At 43.4% G+C, this 20,089-nt stretch overlaps 1 protein-coding gene across 2 annotated transcripts in view; it reads left to right on the top strand.

Moving 5' to 3' along the window:
* Window positions 1-813: 813 nt before the first annotated feature.
* Window positions 814-20,089, top strand: part of HIPK2 (homeodomain interacting protein kinase 2) — a 213,855-nt gene continuing 194,579 nt past the window's right edge. For both annotated transcript variants that reach the window (XM_042467412.1, XM_042467411.1), the window contains exon 1: window positions 814-1,429. In XM_042467412.1, coding sequence (XP_042323346.1) covers window positions 1,411-1,429 — 19 coding nt within the window. In that variant the 5' untranslated portion in view covers window positions 814-1,410. The remainder of the gene's footprint in view (window positions 1,430-20,089) is intronic.

Raw genomic sequence — 20,089 nt, 5'->3', positions numbered from 1 at the left:
TGGAGTCACACCACAAGAGTTCTGGGGGAAATCCATGGGCGACTTTGGGTGAGTCACTCTCTCAGCCTCAGAGGAGGGCTGTGGCAAACCCCCCTCTGAAGCAACTGGCCAAGAACACCCTGTGATAGGCTTGTTACTCTAGACATGGAGGCACACAGCAACCTACCTACTGGGTCACCATTTTGCCCCAATAAAGGGAATGGTGGGGAGGGGGAAATGCCCAGATCCAGCCCTGTCAGTCTGTAGACTCAGTGTCTGGAGAGGTCTTGTAGCCCCTTTGGCACTCACTGGAAGAAAGGAGTTGGCAGCATGAGCTTTCCTAGACTCAAGCCTACTTCCTCAGGTGCTTCCTCAGAGACATTTAGACTGAAACCTACTTCCTCAGATACATTTGGACTTTACTGTACTTCCTCAGAGGCATTTAGGCCGAAGCCTGCTTCCTCAGATGCATTTGGACTTATTCTCCTCCTCAGATGTTTCCCCAGATGCATTCAGACTGAGGGCTACTTGACTACTTCCTCATTCAGACTGAAGTCTCCTTCCTTCCTCGGATGCCTTTGTCAGGCTCTCTCCCCTCCCGGCCCCTTCCTTCCTTCCTTCCTTCCTTCCTCGGCCTCTCAGCCTGCGGGGCCGGGGCTTTTGTTCCCTCGGGGGCCTGGCTCTCCTTCCCTCCTTCCTTCGGGGGAGGAAAGGCCGATCCGTGCCATCGGCGTTTGATTAGCTGCAAACTCCCTGGGCCTGCCCCTCCCCCTCCCCTCCCCTTCTCTCCTCCTCTCTCTATCTCTCTCTCTCTCTCTCTCTCTTTCTCTTCCTTCTCCGGCAACTTTTGCAGAGAGAGCAGCCGGCGCCTGAAGGAAAAGGCAGCCCTCGAGCGACATGCGGCGCTGAGGAGGGGAGGGGTGCTTAGGGCCCCCCGAGGTCTAGCAAGCCAAGCCCCGGCCCTTCTTCAGCCCAGAAGCCCGCAGCCCAGGCCAGGGGGGGGGGTCCCTCGAAAGCCCCCCAGCCCCTGCTGCCCGCTCTTGGCAGGATGGAGGGCTGCTGGGCCGGGGCTCCCTCCCCGCTGCTGCCCCTTCGCTGAGGGGCCCCCAAGAGCCATGCAGGCCCAGGGCCCCACTAGCACCCCCAGACCCAGACCCAGCAGCAGGAGCACGGCGGCGGCGGCGGAGGAGGCATCGCTTGGGCTCTTGGCTGGCAGCGACGGCAGCAGCAGCAGCAGCAGCAGACCTCGGCGGCTCAAGATGGCAGATTGCGACTGAGTCGGAGGAGCAGCCGGGGAAGGGGCCACGGAGGAGGAGGAGGAGGAGGAGGAAGGAAAGGAGGAAGAAGAGACGACGAGGGGGTCCCTGAAACCCTGCTCCCTTTCTTTCTTTCCCCCTTTCGTTGCCATGCATCACAGAGCACCTCGCACCCATGGCCCCCATGTACGAAGGTAAGCCTGCCTGCCTGCCTGCCTGCCTTCCTTCCTTCCTTCCTTCTTTCTTTCTTTCTTTCTTTTCTCCCTCCCTCCTGCCCGCCTTCCTTTCCTTTCCTTTCCTCCTTCCCTCCTTCCTTTCCTTCCATCCTTCATCCCTTTCCTCCTTCCCTCCTTCCTTCCTTCCTTCCCCTCACGATCTTCCTTTCTTCCTTTTTTCCTTGGGTGGGGGAGCCGGTCAGCCCAAGAAAAAGGCGACCAAGGTGACCATTGGGAACACTTTCCCCCTCCTCACACACACACACACTTTCCTTTATTTCAGTGAATTCTCCGGAGGGTGTGTGTGTGTGGGGGGGGGAATCTCTTCTGGCCCTCTTTGTATGTAGGGCTTGTGTCTCGGTTTTGGGGACTGGTTTTGTGTGTGAGTGTGTGTGTGTGTGTGTTTACGGTATTTCCTCCCGCCCCCTTTGGAAATGTCTACATACATATATGTGTGACCCCCCCCCCAAGTCCCTATGGACCAGACAAGGAGGAGGGAGGGACGATCCGGGGAAAGTCTGGCTTTCCGAGCCGGGCTTCGGAACAATGCCTTGGGTCAGAGAGGCTCGAGCCGGGCTTCGGCTGCCTTGGAAGAAACAGACACCAAAAGGGACCCCGACATCCTCGAGCTGCGTCACTTTCTTGCCAGGACTGCCTTTCCCATCCTCTCTCTCTCTCTCTCTCTCTCTGGTGTCTGTGGATTCTGGGTTGGGTTGCACTGGCTTTGCGGGTGGAGAGGGGTTTTTATTTTTAAAAATGCATGAAAAGGTGAAATTATACACACAGAGAGACACACAGGACATGCTATACTATACTATATATATATATATAGAGAGAGAGAGAGAGAAAATGTGCATGTGTGTGTGTATATATGAGAGAGAGTTCGAGAGACAGTGTGTCTTTCTCTCTGTATAGACAGTCTGTAGCAGTCCATAAAAAGAACTGGGTTCTTTAAATCACCAATATACCTCTCTCTCTCTCTCTCTCTCTCTATATATATATATATATGCACACCAATGAATGCTGTTGGTTCTTTCAGTTTCAAACCAGTTTGGGTTAGAGCTTACCATAAAGTTGGGTTTTTCTCTCTTCCCCCGCCCCTCTATTTTCAATTGAGAAATTGAGAAAAACTTGAATATGGATTTTATTCCCTAATATGTGTGTGTGTGTGTGTGTGTGTGTGTGAAAGAGAGTGTGTCTCTGTATAGGAGACATCCAAAGAATATATATACACACACACACACACACACACATATGAGAAAGAGAGTGTCTCTTTGTATAGACAGTCCATGCATCCAAAGAATATACATATACATAAGAAAGTGTGTCTCTCTATAGACAGTCTATAGCAGTCCGTACATCACAAGAAAAGAACTGTGTTCCTTAAATCACAAATATACCTATTTCCCCCCTTGCTTTCAATGAATGCCGGTGGTTCTTTCAATTTCTAACCAGATTGGGTTGGAGCTTACCATAAAGTTGGGGTCCCCCCCCCCTATTTTCAGTTGGAAACTCCATTGAGAAAAATATTCCCTGTCTATTTTCTGGTCTTAGCCCTCCCCCTAAAAATATAAACCTTAAAAGGAGGGGAGAAAAAAGGTGAATCCCCTTTGCTAGCCTTTCAAAGGACCCCATCCATCCATTGCCTTGAGTTCTCTTTTGGATGCTTCTCGTTGGAAAGTCGTTCCTTGCCTTTCTTGGGGGGCAGTCTGCCTTGTTCTGGGAAGCTTTGCTTTTAGTTATAAAAACTTACAGAAACCGTGCATTTAGGCTGAGAGAAGTGGTTCCTCTTGCCTTCCATTGCTTTGATTTCCTCAAGATAAATATATTCGTACAGTATATATATATTTCTTTAAATGCAGACAAATATATCCAGGGGTAGCAATGTTGTTACTATGTAACAAGGTACAATAACATCCCAGATCCACAAAACAGGGATCCCTTTATTGGCCCAACCAAAATGCACAAAGATACATGTTGCAAGCCTTGCGACATGTATCTTTGTGCATTTTGGTTGGGCCAATAAAGGGATACCTCTTTTTTTGGATCTGTCCATATACAAAGTTGCCAATCGAAAACAGGATGGCATCTGAGGTCGATTTTAATGAAATGTTTTCAATATTGGATCATTTTTCGTGTGTTAAATCTATCTATCTATATATTCGTGATTTTGCAAGCAGAGAGAACAGGCCACTTTATTGTTCCAAGGGGTTGTGTGTGTGTGTGTGTGTGTTTTCCTGATTCCAGATGGTGAACCTTTCAGGTCAAAAGGTAGCCATTGACAGAAGGGGGTGGAGAAGAAGAAGAAGAGAAAGAAAAAGCAGAATAATAAGAAATAAGGGTTTCAGTAAGCTTCAGGTTTAGGAAAGGGAAAGGAACAAAGCCAACCTGAGCCCTTCTGTGGCTGAAAGATGCAGCTAGGAAAGAAGGAGAGTTGTGTTATTAATAAATAAATAAATATATATATATATATATATATATATATATATATATATATAGCTAAATAATGATAAAAATCATCTAAGCGACTAGATCTGCCTGTTTAAAAAATGGGGATTTTTTTAAAAAGCATACCTCCTTAAGACGCCCTCTGCTGGATGTGGTCTTTTCTGGGAAACAAAGTTATATATGAATTAGGAAGAATGGTTTAGTATTATTTTAATGGCTATTAAAGAGCGGGGGGGGGGGGAGGATATTATGGACCATGATTTCCAAAGGAACCTTTCTTTCATTTTTATCTCACCCTTTCCCCACATTACTTGACTTGACGGCACCATGCGTGGGGTTTCTTCTGTTACTTCACAACTCTCCTGCAAGGTAGGATTGGGGTGAAGTGAGGAAAATCAACTGGTCCAAAGGTGCCCAGTGAGCTTCTTCACTTTTTGGGGGGAATGATCTGAACAGAAATCTCCCCAGGCTGAGGCTGAAACTGAAACATTACAGTGCTTTTAATAGTGTAGAGCAAGACTGGGGCCTGTGATTGTTATTGTACTCCTTTTCCCATTAGCCTTAGACAGCGGTAAGGCATGATGGGAGTAGTAGTTCATCTGGAAAGGGGCATAGACCTATTCCTCTTGGTACCATTTTGACAAGATAGTCATGATGCAGTTGAAATAAAAAATAATAATAAAACTTGTAGTTATATCCGGCCTCTCTATCAATGACAATCAAGGCAGCTGGATGAAGGATCATTCAAGTGAATTTGGGGGCTTTGCTACTCCACTCCCCACAAATTGATCCCTGGGTTAGTCAAATCATAAAGCTGCCTTGATATATTGTGGGGGAAGGAAGCAGGACACAAATTAAATTAATCCATAGATAACAGTTATCGTTTTTTCTGTGTCTCTTAATCATCATCATTATTATTATTATTATTTATATAGCACTGTAGATTTGCACAGCGCTGTACAGAAAAACAACAAATATAAAAGAGTAAACCTGCCTATGGTGTACAATCTAAGAAATGATAGGATAATACAAATAAAATACATAGCAATACAGGAAATGGTTCAATAAAACAGGCAACAAAAAGAACATCAGATAGCAAGTGACAATCACGCGATGTCTGGGAACGCTTCTCTGAACAGGATGGTTTTCAACTCCGTTTTGAAGCTGGTTAAAGAAGTGATGGCTCTTGCTTGTGGGGGAAGAAGGTTCCAGGAGTGAGGGGCAGCGAGTGAAAAGGGGCGAATCCTAGATGGGGCAGAGGAAATACTGGGCTGGGACAGCCGACTTTGACTACCAGAACGGAGGGCCCGAGTGGGAAGGTGAGGAGAAAGAAGGTCTGATAAATAAGGGGGGGCCAGCCCATGGAGGGCTTTAAACGTCGATCATGCACCTGAACAGCATATGATTTTTACCAAGAACTTTGTAATCTTAGTGATTTCAGGGTAAGCGAAGTGATGCTCCATTGATATTCTTTAGGTATGCACATAGCCAGCCCTAACATTAGGCAGACTTGAGATGGCCTCCCTCAGATGTCAGGTGCTGGTGGGGAAATGTTGGAAAAGAGTGTTATGCAGAACCAGGTAACCCAACCTGTGCTTCTTAAGTTGATGAAATGGTTTATTTTGAAGAGCAGGAAACTCATCCTTGGCAGCCTCCTGTCTGGAGGTGTGTCTTCAAAGAGATTTAAAAAATGCAGACAACTGTGTTGATCCATAACAATAAAACCAGTGCTCAGGAGCAGGTCTTTTGTAGAGCTAATGGGCTTTAGTTGCCAGCTCAAGAGCAAGTCACCAGAAAATACTGTGTACAGGGATTGCTTAGCAGTATAATACTGCTGCAAAAATCTCCCCCTTCTCCCCCACTGACTCTAATATTTTCAGCTAAGCTGACAAGGAATAGCAGAATCTGATGGCTGGTGTTCCTAAACGATACCATTGTTCCTGTCTGTTAAAATGTCCTGGTGCTTTGACGCTGTGAGCTCTGGCTCTGTTCTTTGTTCTTTGCGTTAGGCAGCAAAATGTGATGCATGTTTCTCTCTTGATAACTGTTAGGGTTGCCAGGTGAAAGAAGGGGCAGGGCTCCTGTACCTTTAATGGTGGTGCAGAAGAGTGAATTCCCTCTTCTACACAATTATTAATGGTACAGTGGCCCTCCCCTTATTTCACCTAATGACCGTAGGACTTGTGAAATAAGGATTTGTATATGGAAAATGGGCACCGTCTGTTTCCTCAACTAGAGTCAATTCAGACATGCAACTCCAAGGCATTCAGCCTGGTTCAAACATGCACCCCTCTCTCTTGATTCATTTCCCTACCCTTGAGGTGTAGTGACTGGCAGTTGAGTATGTGAGCCAGCTGTGTTGTTTTATTTTTAAAAGTACATTTGAACCAGTGAAGAAATTAAAAAACTCTATCCACGATAGTCTATTCACATATGCGCTCCATCATTTGATATTACAAAAGGGACAGACCACTACATGTGAACCAGGCCCACACGTATAGTAATTCAGTGCACAGGAATACAGTGATGTGTGTATACATGTGAATCCTCCCTTGGTTGCCTTAAATCATGTTGAAATAAATGGGGCAAGTCAACTATGATTAACTGAACTTGTTCCATTAATTCTGCCTGTTTGAAGAATGAAAAACAGGAAACTGTGTGCCAGACCATACTATCTAGTTCAGTTGTGTCTACTCTGACTGGCAACAACTTTTCAGGGTCTTGGTTACCTGACCATTTTAAATCTGCAGTTGCTAGGGACTGAATTAGAACTTTGTACATGAAAAGGGTATGTATTGTTACTGCAGAACTTGAAAAATCGATTTAGCTGGATAACAACTCCCAGAATCCCCCATGGTTTATAATTTTCTCCGGATCTGGGGCTATTTATCTTGGGCTTGTCTTATCATCCATGCCCCTGTTGCTGTATTGCTGAACTGCTTGCCTCTCCATACAGTGCCCACTCTTTGCCTGAAGTATTCTGACTCCTAAAAAGAGATACTGTCACTTTTGTTCAGTAAAGTAATTCTTCATATAAAGAAGATAGAAAAAGAAATTCAGTGGGATGAATCAGCCAGGACCATGTCCTTGGCAAGATTTGGGACTTGAAAGTCTTCAGAGTTTAGACAGGTAACTTAAAGATTTGTAGATGGTGGCTCCCGTGTTAGTGGGGGAGATAAATCCTAGTTTTAGGCTGCATCTGCACTTCAGAATTATTGCAGTTTGACACTATTTTAACTACCATGGCTCAGTGCTATGGGATTCTGGGATCTGGAGTTTTGTAAGATATTTAGTTTTCCCAGTCATAGAGCTCTGGTACCACAGGAAACTACAAATCCCAGGATTGCATAGTATGGACTTATGACAGCTAAAGTGGTGTCATACTGCATTAATTCTATAGTATGTCAGCAGTATGAACTTTAAAGGAGCTTTTCAAGGAGCTGAATCTAATTTAGATCCAGCACCCTGACAGATTAAAACCCAGAGAGATTTGCTGACATGGAAGTCATCAGTTTGAGGATTTGCAGTTGATTTTCACGTAAGAAGAACAAGGTTGGATCAGACCAGACTTTTTATCTAGTTCAGTATTCTGTTACTATAATGGCCAAAGAGGGGAGCTGCATGAGCCTGCACTCTCCATCTCATCAGCCCCAGCCTCTGGGGAGGCAGATTGTCTCTCAACATTGGAGGAAATATGTAGCCATCATTCGTAATATCTACTGATATCTTCATTCTCTGTGGATTGGTCTGATCTCCTTTTAAAACCATCCAAGTTGGCAACCGTTGCTGCTTCATGCAGAAGTGAATTCCATTGTTTAATGATGTGCTTTGTGACAAATTACTTCCTTTTGACCATCAACCCAGTTCTTAATGATCCCCTCCAGAATATGTATCTGTCTTAAATATTATTTTCAGGGAATTGCATGGCAAATGCTAACTGGAAAGGACTAGACCTGAAGTCGTTCTTTGGGTTTCACCCATTCTTTGGTAGCATTCTACACATTGTGTGATGAAACTGCAAATCTGGGTGTACACCAGATCCTCCCCCCCATCCTTGTGTAACACATGTGTTTCTAAACATACACCTGTCTCCTCTGTACATTGCATTCTGCCTGAATAATATAACATATGAAGAGTCATGGGTTAGAAAGATTGTTGAGAGTCACAGGTTAGAAAGAATGTTGCTGCCTCAGGAGCTTTGAGCAGGACCTTCACCATCAAATGTTTGGATGCAGGATAAAAGTTTCACGTAAGAGATACAAAATTGGTTATTGTACAGTTGGCCCTCCACATTTGCAGCTTTGACTTTTGTGGATTTGATAAACATGGTCTCTCTAGGAGTGTCCAGGTCTAGCAGACATTGACCAGTATGACGTTTTGGTCAATGTCTTCCAGAAGACACAGAATCTCTAAATTAGATATTCCTAGAAAGAGCCCTTTTCTAGGCATTTGTAGGTCCTCCAGTGCAATTCTGTGGTCAACCTCTGGCAGATGTTTACCACAGACTTGCATTGGAGGAGCTAGAGTTTCCTAAAGAGGTGTTCTCTCAGATTTAAAAAAAAGTTTTTTTAATTGTTTTTTCCCATTTTCACAGGGCTTCTGCACCCTTAACCCCAGCAAATGTAGAGGGCCCACTGTAGTGCTTAATTTCCCTGAACACAGAATTGTATGGACAGTAAGAAGATAGGAAACAGTGGTAACTGGTGGGATCCCATGTTAGTGAGACATTAAATTTGCTCCAAGTTTTAGTTTGAGCTAGGCAAGGAACTGTGTCTATTTCAGGGAATGTATTTAGCACTTTGGAGAGATCCTTTGGAGTTCTGGCTAAAACCCAGAGCAGAGTCACTGGTATGGAAGCCACTAACTTCCACTCTTAAGAAACTACTAATACTGAGTCTGCCCATAGGTTCATCTTGCTCAATACTGTTGATTTTGACTGGCAGCAGGGCCCCATGGTTTTAAGCAAAAATCTTAATCAGCCCTACATGAGTTAAGCCTGGGATGTCCCCAGCATGCAGAACAGGTGTTCTTCTACTGCCTTATAGTCTCTTCCAATATTCCTACATTCATCACTAAGACTGATTGATGACCAATGAACCATTTGTCCTTGTTCAGCATAAATTAGGCAGATTAAGAAAAAAAAATGCATGTATTGGCCTAAATCCTATTTTAGTCATGGGTCGTTCTATTGAATCAGATATATTTACCTGCATGTTGATACTTCATTCAACAGTTGTTTCAGTGTGTTTACTCTAGTAACCAACAGAAATTCAGCCATTCTGAGTGGTTTATTCTGCTTCTAAGGTTTTGGAGAAATTGATGTTAACTCCTCCCCCTCCCAACTGATGGCAGATGATGAGGAAAAGGAGTAGAGGAAAAAAAATTTAACTGAAGAGTTGGGTAGCAAGCAAGAAGATAGAGTAGTAATTCGACTGAGAGAGAAATATAAAATAAACACAATTGTGATCATATTTAAGGCAAAATGCAGTTGATCATTCCATTAGAGTAGATCCTTTGAATTTATGGAACTTATGTAAGTTCCCATTGCTTCAGTAGGTCTTCTTTAATTGAGACTAACATTTGAATTGAATTGTACAGCTAGTATGGTGTATGTCACCGGGCCCCTAGCTCCGTCTGGCGGGAGGGGTGGTCCCATGGGCTCCATAAGAAAGACCGGACGAGGAGGGATGCTTCCAACAACTTTAATGCACCAACAAAGTCCTTAGAACAGCAGGCCAGACTAGTTACCTCACTGTCTGGCCGCAATACAAAGTCTCAAGACCCAAGGGTAAACACAAACTCTACTCCCTGCCTGTCTTCGAGGAAGCTTGTCCTTAAGGCTCTTAAGGGGACTCCCTAGCGAGGGGGCCTGTAACTACAGCGTCAGCTCCGGGCGCCGTTGGAGAGTTGGTTTGTGGAAGGGGCCCAAACCTGCCTCTAATATCCCAGCGTAGGCAGGGCCCGGGCAAGAACACGGGTAGGGCTTGGTATGGCTCAGGGTCGTCGGCTGTGGGATGGGTAGGGAAAGGTGATTTCCAGCCTTCTCTCCCTGGGTAGGCCTCACCTCTTCCTGGACCGGGCCGTGGGTGACCTCTCAGACCTTGATAGGAAACTTCAGCCGCACAAGCATCCCACACTCGGGCCTCAGTCTCGGCCTTGTAGCCCATGGGTTCGCGGTTCTTCAGGCGCCCCTGCTCCCCTCTTTCCCCTGCCTCTTCCGCCTCCTCCCTCCCCGGCTGCTCCGGCGTCTCGGCCTTTCTAACCCCTAACTCCACCCTCTCCCTAATTCCGGTATTCACCCCAGCTTTAGCTCCTTCCCCAGCCCCACTCCCGCCTCCCTGAGTGTCTGCTGGGTCCTCCGGGGTGTCGTTTTCCTGGGCGGGATCCCAACCCGACTTCTCCCCTTCTTCTACCCTCTGACAGTGTAATGCAATAATTTCTAACTCTGGCTTTCTAAGAGTTTTGGAGTCCACCTCCCAGAATTCCAGATCATTGGCCAAGACAGATGAGACTTCTGGGAGCTGAAGTCCAAAACCTGGAGGACCAGAGTTTGGGAATCACTAATGTAGTGGTTTGAGCATTGGACTAGGATTCTGGGAGACAACATTTGATTCCTCACTCAGCCTGAAAACCCACTGGGTGACCTTGGGAAGTCATATTCTCTCAACCTGTGAGGAAGCAATGGCAGACCCTCTGAACAAATTTTGCCAAGAAAATGAAGTGATAAACTTGCCTTGTGGTCACCATAAATCAGAAACCTATGGCACATGACAACAATAAAGAACAGCCTAGTTTTAAATTATTATCCTGTGACTGATGGTTCACAATGGTTACATCTGTGTTGTAGTAAAAAGACTTCCACTCCAAGGATGGAAATATTCTCAGCATTCATCCTTCAATGGATATTATTCACTCACTGAAGCTCCTTTATTTCAGTGGAGGATGTTGCTACTTTAACAATATATTAATGTATATCTTACAGATGCCAGATTCAGTCACATACATTTTTGGACATACAGTCAGTGTATATTAATGTGACTAGCCTATCACTATATCCCATGTATTTCTTTCCTTCCTCCTCTAGTGTTTCTTTCTTCTTTGTTTTGCATTTAAAATATCTGTCTCCTTCTTGCAGTTTTGCTAATTGGTATATTACTGTGTGCTATAGCAGGGAGAGACAATGTGGACTTGCTCACTTATGTGTTGTTCCAAGTATGACAGGACTCATTGCTTCCTTTCAGTATCTCAAGTTTTTCCATTGCACCCTCTCAACCCTAGCTTTCCAAAGTATCAAATACTGCTGGGTCACTGAAAAGTTTGATCAATGCCATTCTCTGCTGCGGTGTGTTGCACAACTCCTGTAAGGCCAATATCCCTACTGCAAGATGCCAATGTTGTTAACTGAACATGTTAATAACACTGCTATCAACAAAGGAGGGGTAGTGTGTGGGAGAAGCCATCTTTTCCCAGCAATGTTCCACTTCCACACAAAAGGGCCTTGAGTCACTTGTTATTTTATGGCCCCATTACACCAATCTGACTGTGCTGAAAGGCAAGGGAGTGCCAGCAAACAGTTTCATTTATCATAAGCCGTATGATGCACTAGTAATAAATAGATAGACTATACAAATGGTTCAAGGAGTTGCTCTAACAGAGTGGCACAGGGTTTGAGCAGCAAACCATGAAGCAGGACTTTGAGATCTTTCAGTTGGCTCCCATAATCTGCTGGAAGTGGAAACTGAGAATTAGGAAGGAACATCGGGTCTGTTTTATAGCAGGTGAGACTTTTTGTTAATCTAACCTAAACTGATCTACTCTGTCTGGTAGTCATGTTCCAGGGTCTTAGGCAGAGGTCTTCTACAATGCATAAATATAATAAACTATCTTTTGTTAGAGGTTGGATCTGGACAGGGAACATGTTGCTAAACTTTGTGGTATTTGTAGCTGTAGTTCTTAATTTTGTTTTGAAAAGCAAACAAATTTCCCTTTATCCTCGGGCTTTCCTAGGGAACTCCGAGGAGAAACCACGCCTTTTTGTACCTACCCCACACATGGCTTTTTTGTTTTGTTTTGTTTGTCTTCAGCTGTCTCAGAACAGGTTGGGATCTACCCCACCCACCTCTGCACCAACCAATGCTGAAAAGGAGCAGGAGGTGACAGTCCCGGTCTGACTGCTGAGACAGCAGCAATCAATGACCACCCAGGATGATTTGTCCTGGCAGGTTCTGCATCTTTTGCCAGTCTGGATCCACCCAGAGTGAGAGCATTGGTTCATCTAGTTTAGCATTATCAAAAGAGCAACCTTTACTCTGTAAAGGGCGACATTTCCTTTAGGTAATCTGTTGAGGGCTGCATGTCAGCAGTAGATGAGACTGAAGCCAGAATCCAAAGTGGGCAGAGCCAATCTTTTTCATATCATTTCTTTTCATCCTTTTCTCTTTGTTTTCTTCCTCTTTTCTAATCCCCATCTCCCTTTTCTCCATCTCTGTTCCCCTCTCCTGTCTTCCTCCTTAGCCAGTGAGCTTCCAGGAGTAGCACAGAATGCTTTTATGAAATAATGCTCCTGTCAGATGTCTCTACTGCTTGCCGGCATTCTGGCTTGTGTATTTAGGCTAAGGGCTCTTTCCTTGCTCACCTTCCACCAGCTAATAAAAACTTGGTTATTCCAGCAGGCTTTTAGGAATTGACTGGAAAGGGCTTTAATAATCTGCTTTCTTGTTGATTTGTATGTTCTTTTTAAAATGGGTTTTAAAGGGTTTTAACTCTGCAGGTTGTCAATTGTATTTTTAAGACTGTATGTATTTTGATCTGTGTTTATTTTAATAGCTTGTAAGTGGCCTTGAGTCCCATTTTTGGGAAAAGGGGTTGGTCTAAATGAATTTATAATAAGTAGCCCACCCTGATCTACAATGACAGCACCTCTTCAGAGTTTTAGCCAAGGGCATCACCTACTAATGATGCCAAAGACTGGCTCAGGGAACTGGTAGAATTAAAGTAGGTGCTCTACCTCAATTCCACCCTTTGTTGTATGCTACCAACAGTTATCTTGGCTGCTCTGTGCAAAATGAAAAGTGCCCTATTTAGGACAGTGAATTCTTTACAAGAATTGAACCTTGGTAAATGGCTGACTTTACAGCTTTCTACAGCTTTGGGGTAACACTACTGGATGTGTAGAATGCACCTGTATTTGTCTTCAAGGTGTTCTTATGGGGAGAGGGAATTTATGCCTATGGACACAGATAGCTATGCACCCAATATTTTAAAAATGGAAGAGCTATACCTGAGTTTTTAGAAACAAGAGGAAATTCCCAGGTATGCTTTGTAGATGCTGCTGAAAAAGAGACTTAGGGCTATACAAACACCCCTGAAGGGACAGCCTCCAGCCGCCCCTTCTTCAGCCGGATTGGGGCCATGGTATACAATTCTATCACTTTAATTCCTCTTTTCCTACCATGGCTCCATCCTATGGAATCTTGGAGTTTGCCATTTCAGGAGGTATTTGAAATTCTCAGTCAAACAGCTGGTGCCTCACCAGGATTGTGTAGGATGCAGCCGTAGCAGGTAAAATGGCATCAAAGTGCTATCATTGTGTGGTGTAAAAGAGATCTTACTTGAAAATTCACAAGAAAATAGAATCTCCATGACACCTGAAGGTAAAAAGCTACTTTTGTTTTTCTTATATGCACCTGGTGTGTGTGGGGGCAGCTAGGGTGGCTAATGACAGTGGCCCAAAGGGTGCTCTTGCCCCTTTTCTTTGCTGCAGAAGCAGCTTTCTTCCTGAGGAGGAAGCTGTCATAGCCCCTCTTCTGGAGTGTCACCCAGTGTAGCCTGCATCCCCTGCACTCCCCTAGTGACACCACTGGTTATATGACATCAAGTTGAATCCTTCATATGGCAAGCCTGTTGCAGGGTTTTCTTGACAAGATTTAATCTGTGGAAGCTTGCCACTGCCTTCCTTCCTAGGGCTAGTGGGGACTGCAGTCCAACTACATTTGGAGGCCACATTTTTTTTTTACATTTGACATAGAAGGACATTGATATAGATTTGCTTGATGACAGAGATGACATGTGTTTAGATAAGCAGGCATTTCTGATACATGTTTTGGATTTTGTTTTTGCTAGAAGAGAGAAATAGAAGGATATAAAACAGATGGGGCAAAATAAACCAGAAAAGCACACTGAAGCTAATGGCACATGGTTTAGTTTTTAGCTGCTTTGTTCTTAATCAAGAGTTGGAAATATATTGGCATGATGCAGCAGTGGTGGGGCAAAATCCAATAGATTTATGCTAGATGATCACAATGGCCCTTTAAAAATCAATAGGCCAGTTTTCAACAAAACCATTTTGATTTACATCCAATAGAACAAAATGACCCTGTGAGTATAACCTGGGAATGGAAGACCTTGTGCAGCATACGTTTGCCTGCCGCGTTCCGTAGGGCCAGCATTCATAAACAGAAGAAAATTTCCATCAGCCTGAGAAGATACTGGTAGAAATAGTGGGGAAGAGGGAATTGTCTTTTGGGGGGGATTTTTGGCAGTTGACAAGTGGAAGAAAGGAACTATTTATTCATCATTTACTGTATATACTCATGTAATAAGTCTAGAATGTTTAGTCAAAAAATCAACCCCCAAACCCTGAGTTGGCTTCCCCCTGAGTCAATGTAAGTGCTGTATCTTAACTCTTAACAAAAAAAAAGGAACCACTCTCTTCTCTAAGTAGAGTCAAGAACTAAGTGGAGTCCTAGTCTATTCCAGGAGAGCCTAAAAGAAGCACTGACCACCTCTACTCTTTCCACCATGGTGCTACTTCTGGTCTTTTAAAATGCCTGGGTGTGAAAATGGTGGGAACAGTGGATTTTTGGTGCTTCACTAAACTACAAATCCTAGGATCCCACAGGATGAAGCCCTAGTGGTTAAAGTGGAATAATAGTGCTATAATTATATAGTGTGAATGGGCTATCTTTCCTTCCCATTTTATCATCACAACAACCATGTAAATTAAATAGATTAGGCTGAGTTTCATCCCTAATTGTGTATTTTAACCTGGATCTCCCTAACACCAATCTAGCACTTCAGACTTGTTTCCTGTTTATGTATTTACACACAGGACCTCTGGAAATAACAACTAACCATTCCTTCTTATTCATGTCTTCTGATATACCCGTGTGGCTCTCCATGAATAATGAGTCAGGGCTTATTTCAGTATGCTGAACTATGCTGTCACTGTACCAGGGTTAGGTCAGCAAACCAGAGTTGCTGCACTATGTCAACCTAATAGTCCATAATACAGTATATTTTAAATGAGGATTATTTGTTAATCTTGATGCATTATGCAACCAACAATACACATGCAAATCACTCCTGCCTTTCCAGATCACACAATATAATAATAATAATAATAATAATAATAATAATAATAATAATAATAATAAAATTTTATTTGTATACCGCCCTTCTGAAAATCAGGGCGGTGAACAGCATCCAATAGCATACAATTAATCAAAAGACCACACAAATACATTAAAAGCAATTCAATAAAAATAATAAAATTATCATGCCGGCATACAGTGCTGACGCGGGGGGGGGGGGGGAATTGCTGGTCAGGGGTAGGCTTGTTTGAATAGATGGGTTTTTAGCCCCTTCCTAAATTGGGCTAGGGAGGTGGCTGAGCGGAGCTCGAAGGGCAGCGCGTTCCAGAGGTTTGGGGCTAAGATGGAGAAAGCCCTCCTAGAGGTGGAATTATATTTCACCTCTGGAACTCTTAGCAATAGCTGCCCTGAAGATCGAAGTGCGCGGGGCGGATTGTATGGAGAGAGGCGGTCCTCCAGGTACCCTGGGCCCAAGCCATTTAGGGCTTTATAGGTGATTACCAACACCTTGTATTGCGCCCGGAAGCGAATAGGCAGCCAATGTAAGTCTTTAAGGACAGGTGTTATATGACTGGCCCTGGCATATAGCCCTGGCATATAGCCCTGGCATATAGCCAAATCCTTTCCAGGCAAACATTCTCTGAAGATTCCAGCCACAGATGCTGGCGAAATGTCAGGAAGAAACTCTGCTAGAACATGGCCACATAGCCCGAAAAACCCACAAAAAACCATCCCTGGTTTTTCTCTCTCACAAAGATGTTATGCTCTGATGAGATATACTTTTAGTGTGCAGGTGTGCTTGATATTTTTATGTATTTGTTATATATATACACACACACACACATACTGCCTTTTGTCTGAGGATCAGTAACCATTGCTTTCCTCCTCTCCTCTTTATCCCACAACAACTTTGTAACGTAAGTCAGGATGAGAGTGGGAATAACTTCATGGATAAACTGCCTTATTTTATGGTTTGGGTATCATAAGGCAGCATGGTGCAGTGGTTCGAGTGCTGGACAAGGTCTCTGAAATATGAGTCTGGAATCCCCACACTGCCTTGGAAACCCACTGGGTTACTTTGGGCAAATCATACTCTTTTTGCCTTATAGCAAGAAGAAGTTTTCTGTCAAGAAAACTGTGCGAGAGGATTGTCACAAGCCAGAGTCAACTGGAAGGCACATAACAACAGCAACAACATAATACATATTGTGATAAGCCTGGAGAAACATCTTGTTCTACTGTACAAAGGCAAATTCCTTTCTACTCAATCAGTGGGAAATTTGATAAAGAAAATCTATGGTCATTGTTTGTAGTGATCTATGGACAAAAGCTTGTATTCTGCTTAATTCCTCATTTATTGTTACCAAGAAGCTTAAGGCAGAGCTGAACTGCCTTACAAGTTTCTAGTTGCTTTATGTCCTGTACTGAATTTCAGCTGTTCTTTCCTTAGTAATCCATCCAACCACTGTTTGGATTTGATATCCTGTGGGGTTAGGGGTGTGTGTGTGTGAGAGAGAGAGAATATGCATGTGCTTTAAACTTTGCTGACTGCATAACAGGTAGATTGCTTTATTGTGTTTCACTTTTGGAATCTGTTTTTCTCTCTTTCTAGCTCTATTTATTTTTGTTTGCTTTGCTGCCTGCTTCTCCTTGACAATTTTTATAGCAATTTCTGGCATATTTTTAGCAATGGTAGGTGATTGCTTTGTATGTGGGTGGCTTCTGGAATTAACATCTGTACTTTTTGTAAATTCTGCATAGCATCTGACGTTGGTAGAGGCACAATGGAGGAATGCAATGCATTATGTGGTGCTTCTTATGTTAAGGTGATGTGGGCAAATGCTTTAAAACTGTCATGGTTGGGGGTTTCATTTCGTAGGTCAAAAATCGGCATAAGGTCAAAGTAAAGGTCACTGTCAGGAAAGATATTGAAGTTACAGGAAGTCAGACTGAGATCTGGAAGAATGAGGTTCAGGACTGATTGTGATGAGTTTTTATGCCCTTAGTCAAATCACTTATTCCTCATGTCATTAACAAGAACAACAGTCGCTACTGTTTTTGTCATTACTGTGCCAAAAGGCACACCAGCTGTTGTTTATTCAACAGGGTAGGTTCTGCCATCATTTTAGAATGCACAGTATTTTTTTTAAAGACCATATAGACTGAAGGGGGTTGGTGATATGAACTGGATGAATTAAGAGCTTGGAAGAGTTATTAGTATTATTACTATTTTGGATTGCAATTCCCAGAGGCCCCCATGTGGTGGGGGAAAAAAGAATGCATCCAAGCTCTGGGCAAAGATCATAAAGGCGGGTTAAAGACCGCCGCTTTGAGGCGGTCTGCCGCTGCCGCCGCTTGCTCCGTGCGGGAGCCGTAGCAGCCACACCGCGCGGCTCCCACGCGGAGCAAAAAAGGAGCTCCAAAATGGAGCTCCTTCTTGAGGCGCCTCTATGACGTCGCGAGGCGCCGCTGATGCATTCGCGACGTCATAGGCACCGCAACACATTCGGACGCTATGCGTCCGATACGTAAAGATGGCGCTGGCCGTGTGGAACGGCCGGCGCCATATTGTATGGACAGAGTCCGTATTAGACCTAGAAGAGACGCCCCTTTTTTAAAATGGGACGTCCTGCGGACGTCCCAAGTGCCGGTGTGTAACCGGCCCAAGATTTTAATGCCTCTGCAAAATGTGGTTGTTGTGTCCCTTCAAGTGATTCCAAGTTGTGGTGACCTAGGGCTAATAGATCATGGGGTTTTCTTGGCAAGATTTGTTCAGAGGAGGTTTTGCCATTGCTTTCCCCTGGGGTTGAGAGCAAGTGACTTGTTCAAGGCTACCCAGAGGGTTTCATGACCAAGCTGCGAACTGAACTCTGGTCTCCAGACTCAGAGTGATAATCTTAGACCACTACAGCATATTGCTCACTTTTGCAAATTAGAAGCTTTATATGTAAGAAAAGCATTTGATCATGGCAGGATGATTATTGGAAGTGCAAAAACAGGAGTATGTGTTATCCCCCCACCCCCCCCCCCCCCCACATTACCTATGGAAAACTCCTCCCACTTTCAGTTTTCTTCCTGGGAAATTTAGCACTGAATGATTAAGTTCAAATGTATCAACAAAGCCCTAGCCCCAGGCTCTGGTATATCCTCTCCACTGAGGTGTGAATACTGTAGTAAAATCTTTAAAAACTATATGAGCTTCTTCTTGGATTAGGTCTTTCTAACAATGCAGTTTTGAATTAAGGAGTTATTTTAAAGATTTACTGTCTTCTGACAGATGTGCTATTTTTAATTACTTATTCTTAGCTGGCCTGTGCTTTGAAAATGACTTTTGTCTTGTCTGATTATTTTGTGATTCCATAAATTGCGTTTTGTTTCTGGTTTTAGGTTTGGTTGTTGTTGTTGCTGTTGTTGTTTTGTAAGCCACCTTATATGGAGAGTGACCTAAAAGGTAGGCTATAACAAAATTCATGGGAGACAACCACAATAAAAGGTGAATCACAGTCAATGAAACAGGAGTGCAGGAAGTAAAGCAACCTGATCTGAAAGGAAGACTAGAAGATACAGTGTGTGTGTGTGTGTGTGTGTGTGTGTGTGTATAAAACTTATGAAATAATATATGGTTAAGTGGTTTAAGCATGGGACTACAGTTCAGGAGACAAGGGTTCGAAGCCCTGCTCGACCATAGAAACCCACTGGGTGGCTTTGGGCAAGTCACACTCTCTCAGCCTCAGAGAAAGGCAGTCGCAAACCTCCTCTGAACAAATCTTGCAATGAAAACCCCATGATAGGGTTGCCTTAGGATCACCAAATGGCTTACAAGAATGACAAAATATAATTCTATAAAAGAATTTCCCTTTTATATACAAATAGGCTCTGTTAATAGATAACAAGATAGATAACCAGATTGTAGGCTGTGTCATGTAAAATAAAATATTGCTGTTAATTCTTTGAAACCACTAAAGGAAAAGTAATCACAGTTTGAGTGATCTCTTTATTTGTTATTAAGAAATAAATATTCTGCTTTCTGTACATTAAATTACTACTTAGAATCTTGGCAATCACTGAGGATGGGGTATATGGGTGAGCAGATGGCTCTACACATTTTCAGAGAAAGAACAACAAAGTTGAATAGTAACATTTAATAGGATCAGGCAAGGTCACATTGACCCAGGGATCGTGATGAGACCAAAAATAAAGGTTGAGCCAAACAAGTAGGAACATTACACCAGCAGACTAACATATAGTGTTTCTACACTTACCATAGCAGTTTGATACCACCTTTACAATCAGGGATCTAGCCCATGTAACCCCATGATTCATAGTTTGGTTAAGCCTTTCGAAATCTCTGTTAGAGAACTGTACTGCATATCTCTGAACTACAACACTAGAAATTTTTAGCAAAGATCTCTTAAGTCTGTGAACAACGTACAAATCCCAAGGTTCTGTAGAATGAATCCATGACAGTTAAAGTGGTATCAAAGTATTGCAAATGTGTAGTAAAGATACACTTCAAGTTTAGATGTTAAATTTGGATTCCTGCCACACTGTAAACAAGCTGGATATAGATGCAGAGATAGAAAATTTAATGAAATAGTACCACTATATCATATTTAAACTTTACAGTACGTTCTTTTTTTTTTAAACCTTACAGTAATTAAGATTTGATTGAACAAGCAAACATTTTAACTATGTTGATTCTAACCAAATTCAGTTCAAAGGACTAAACTTTATAGTATAGTATAACACAGTATAACTATCATGGATTCAAGTGGCTGTGGATTGTCATGCCCTATTTTATTCAGTGGTGGCACTTGCA

This window comes from Sceloporus undulatus, chromosome 5 (assembly GCF_019175285.1).
Source record: "Sceloporus undulatus isolate JIND9_A2432 ecotype Alabama chromosome 5, SceUnd_v1.1, whole genome shotgun sequence".
Taxonomy (NCBI): domain Eukaryota; kingdom Metazoa; phylum Chordata; class Lepidosauria; order Squamata; family Phrynosomatidae; genus Sceloporus; species Sceloporus undulatus.
This window is presented reverse-complemented; position numbering and strand designations above follow the sequence as displayed.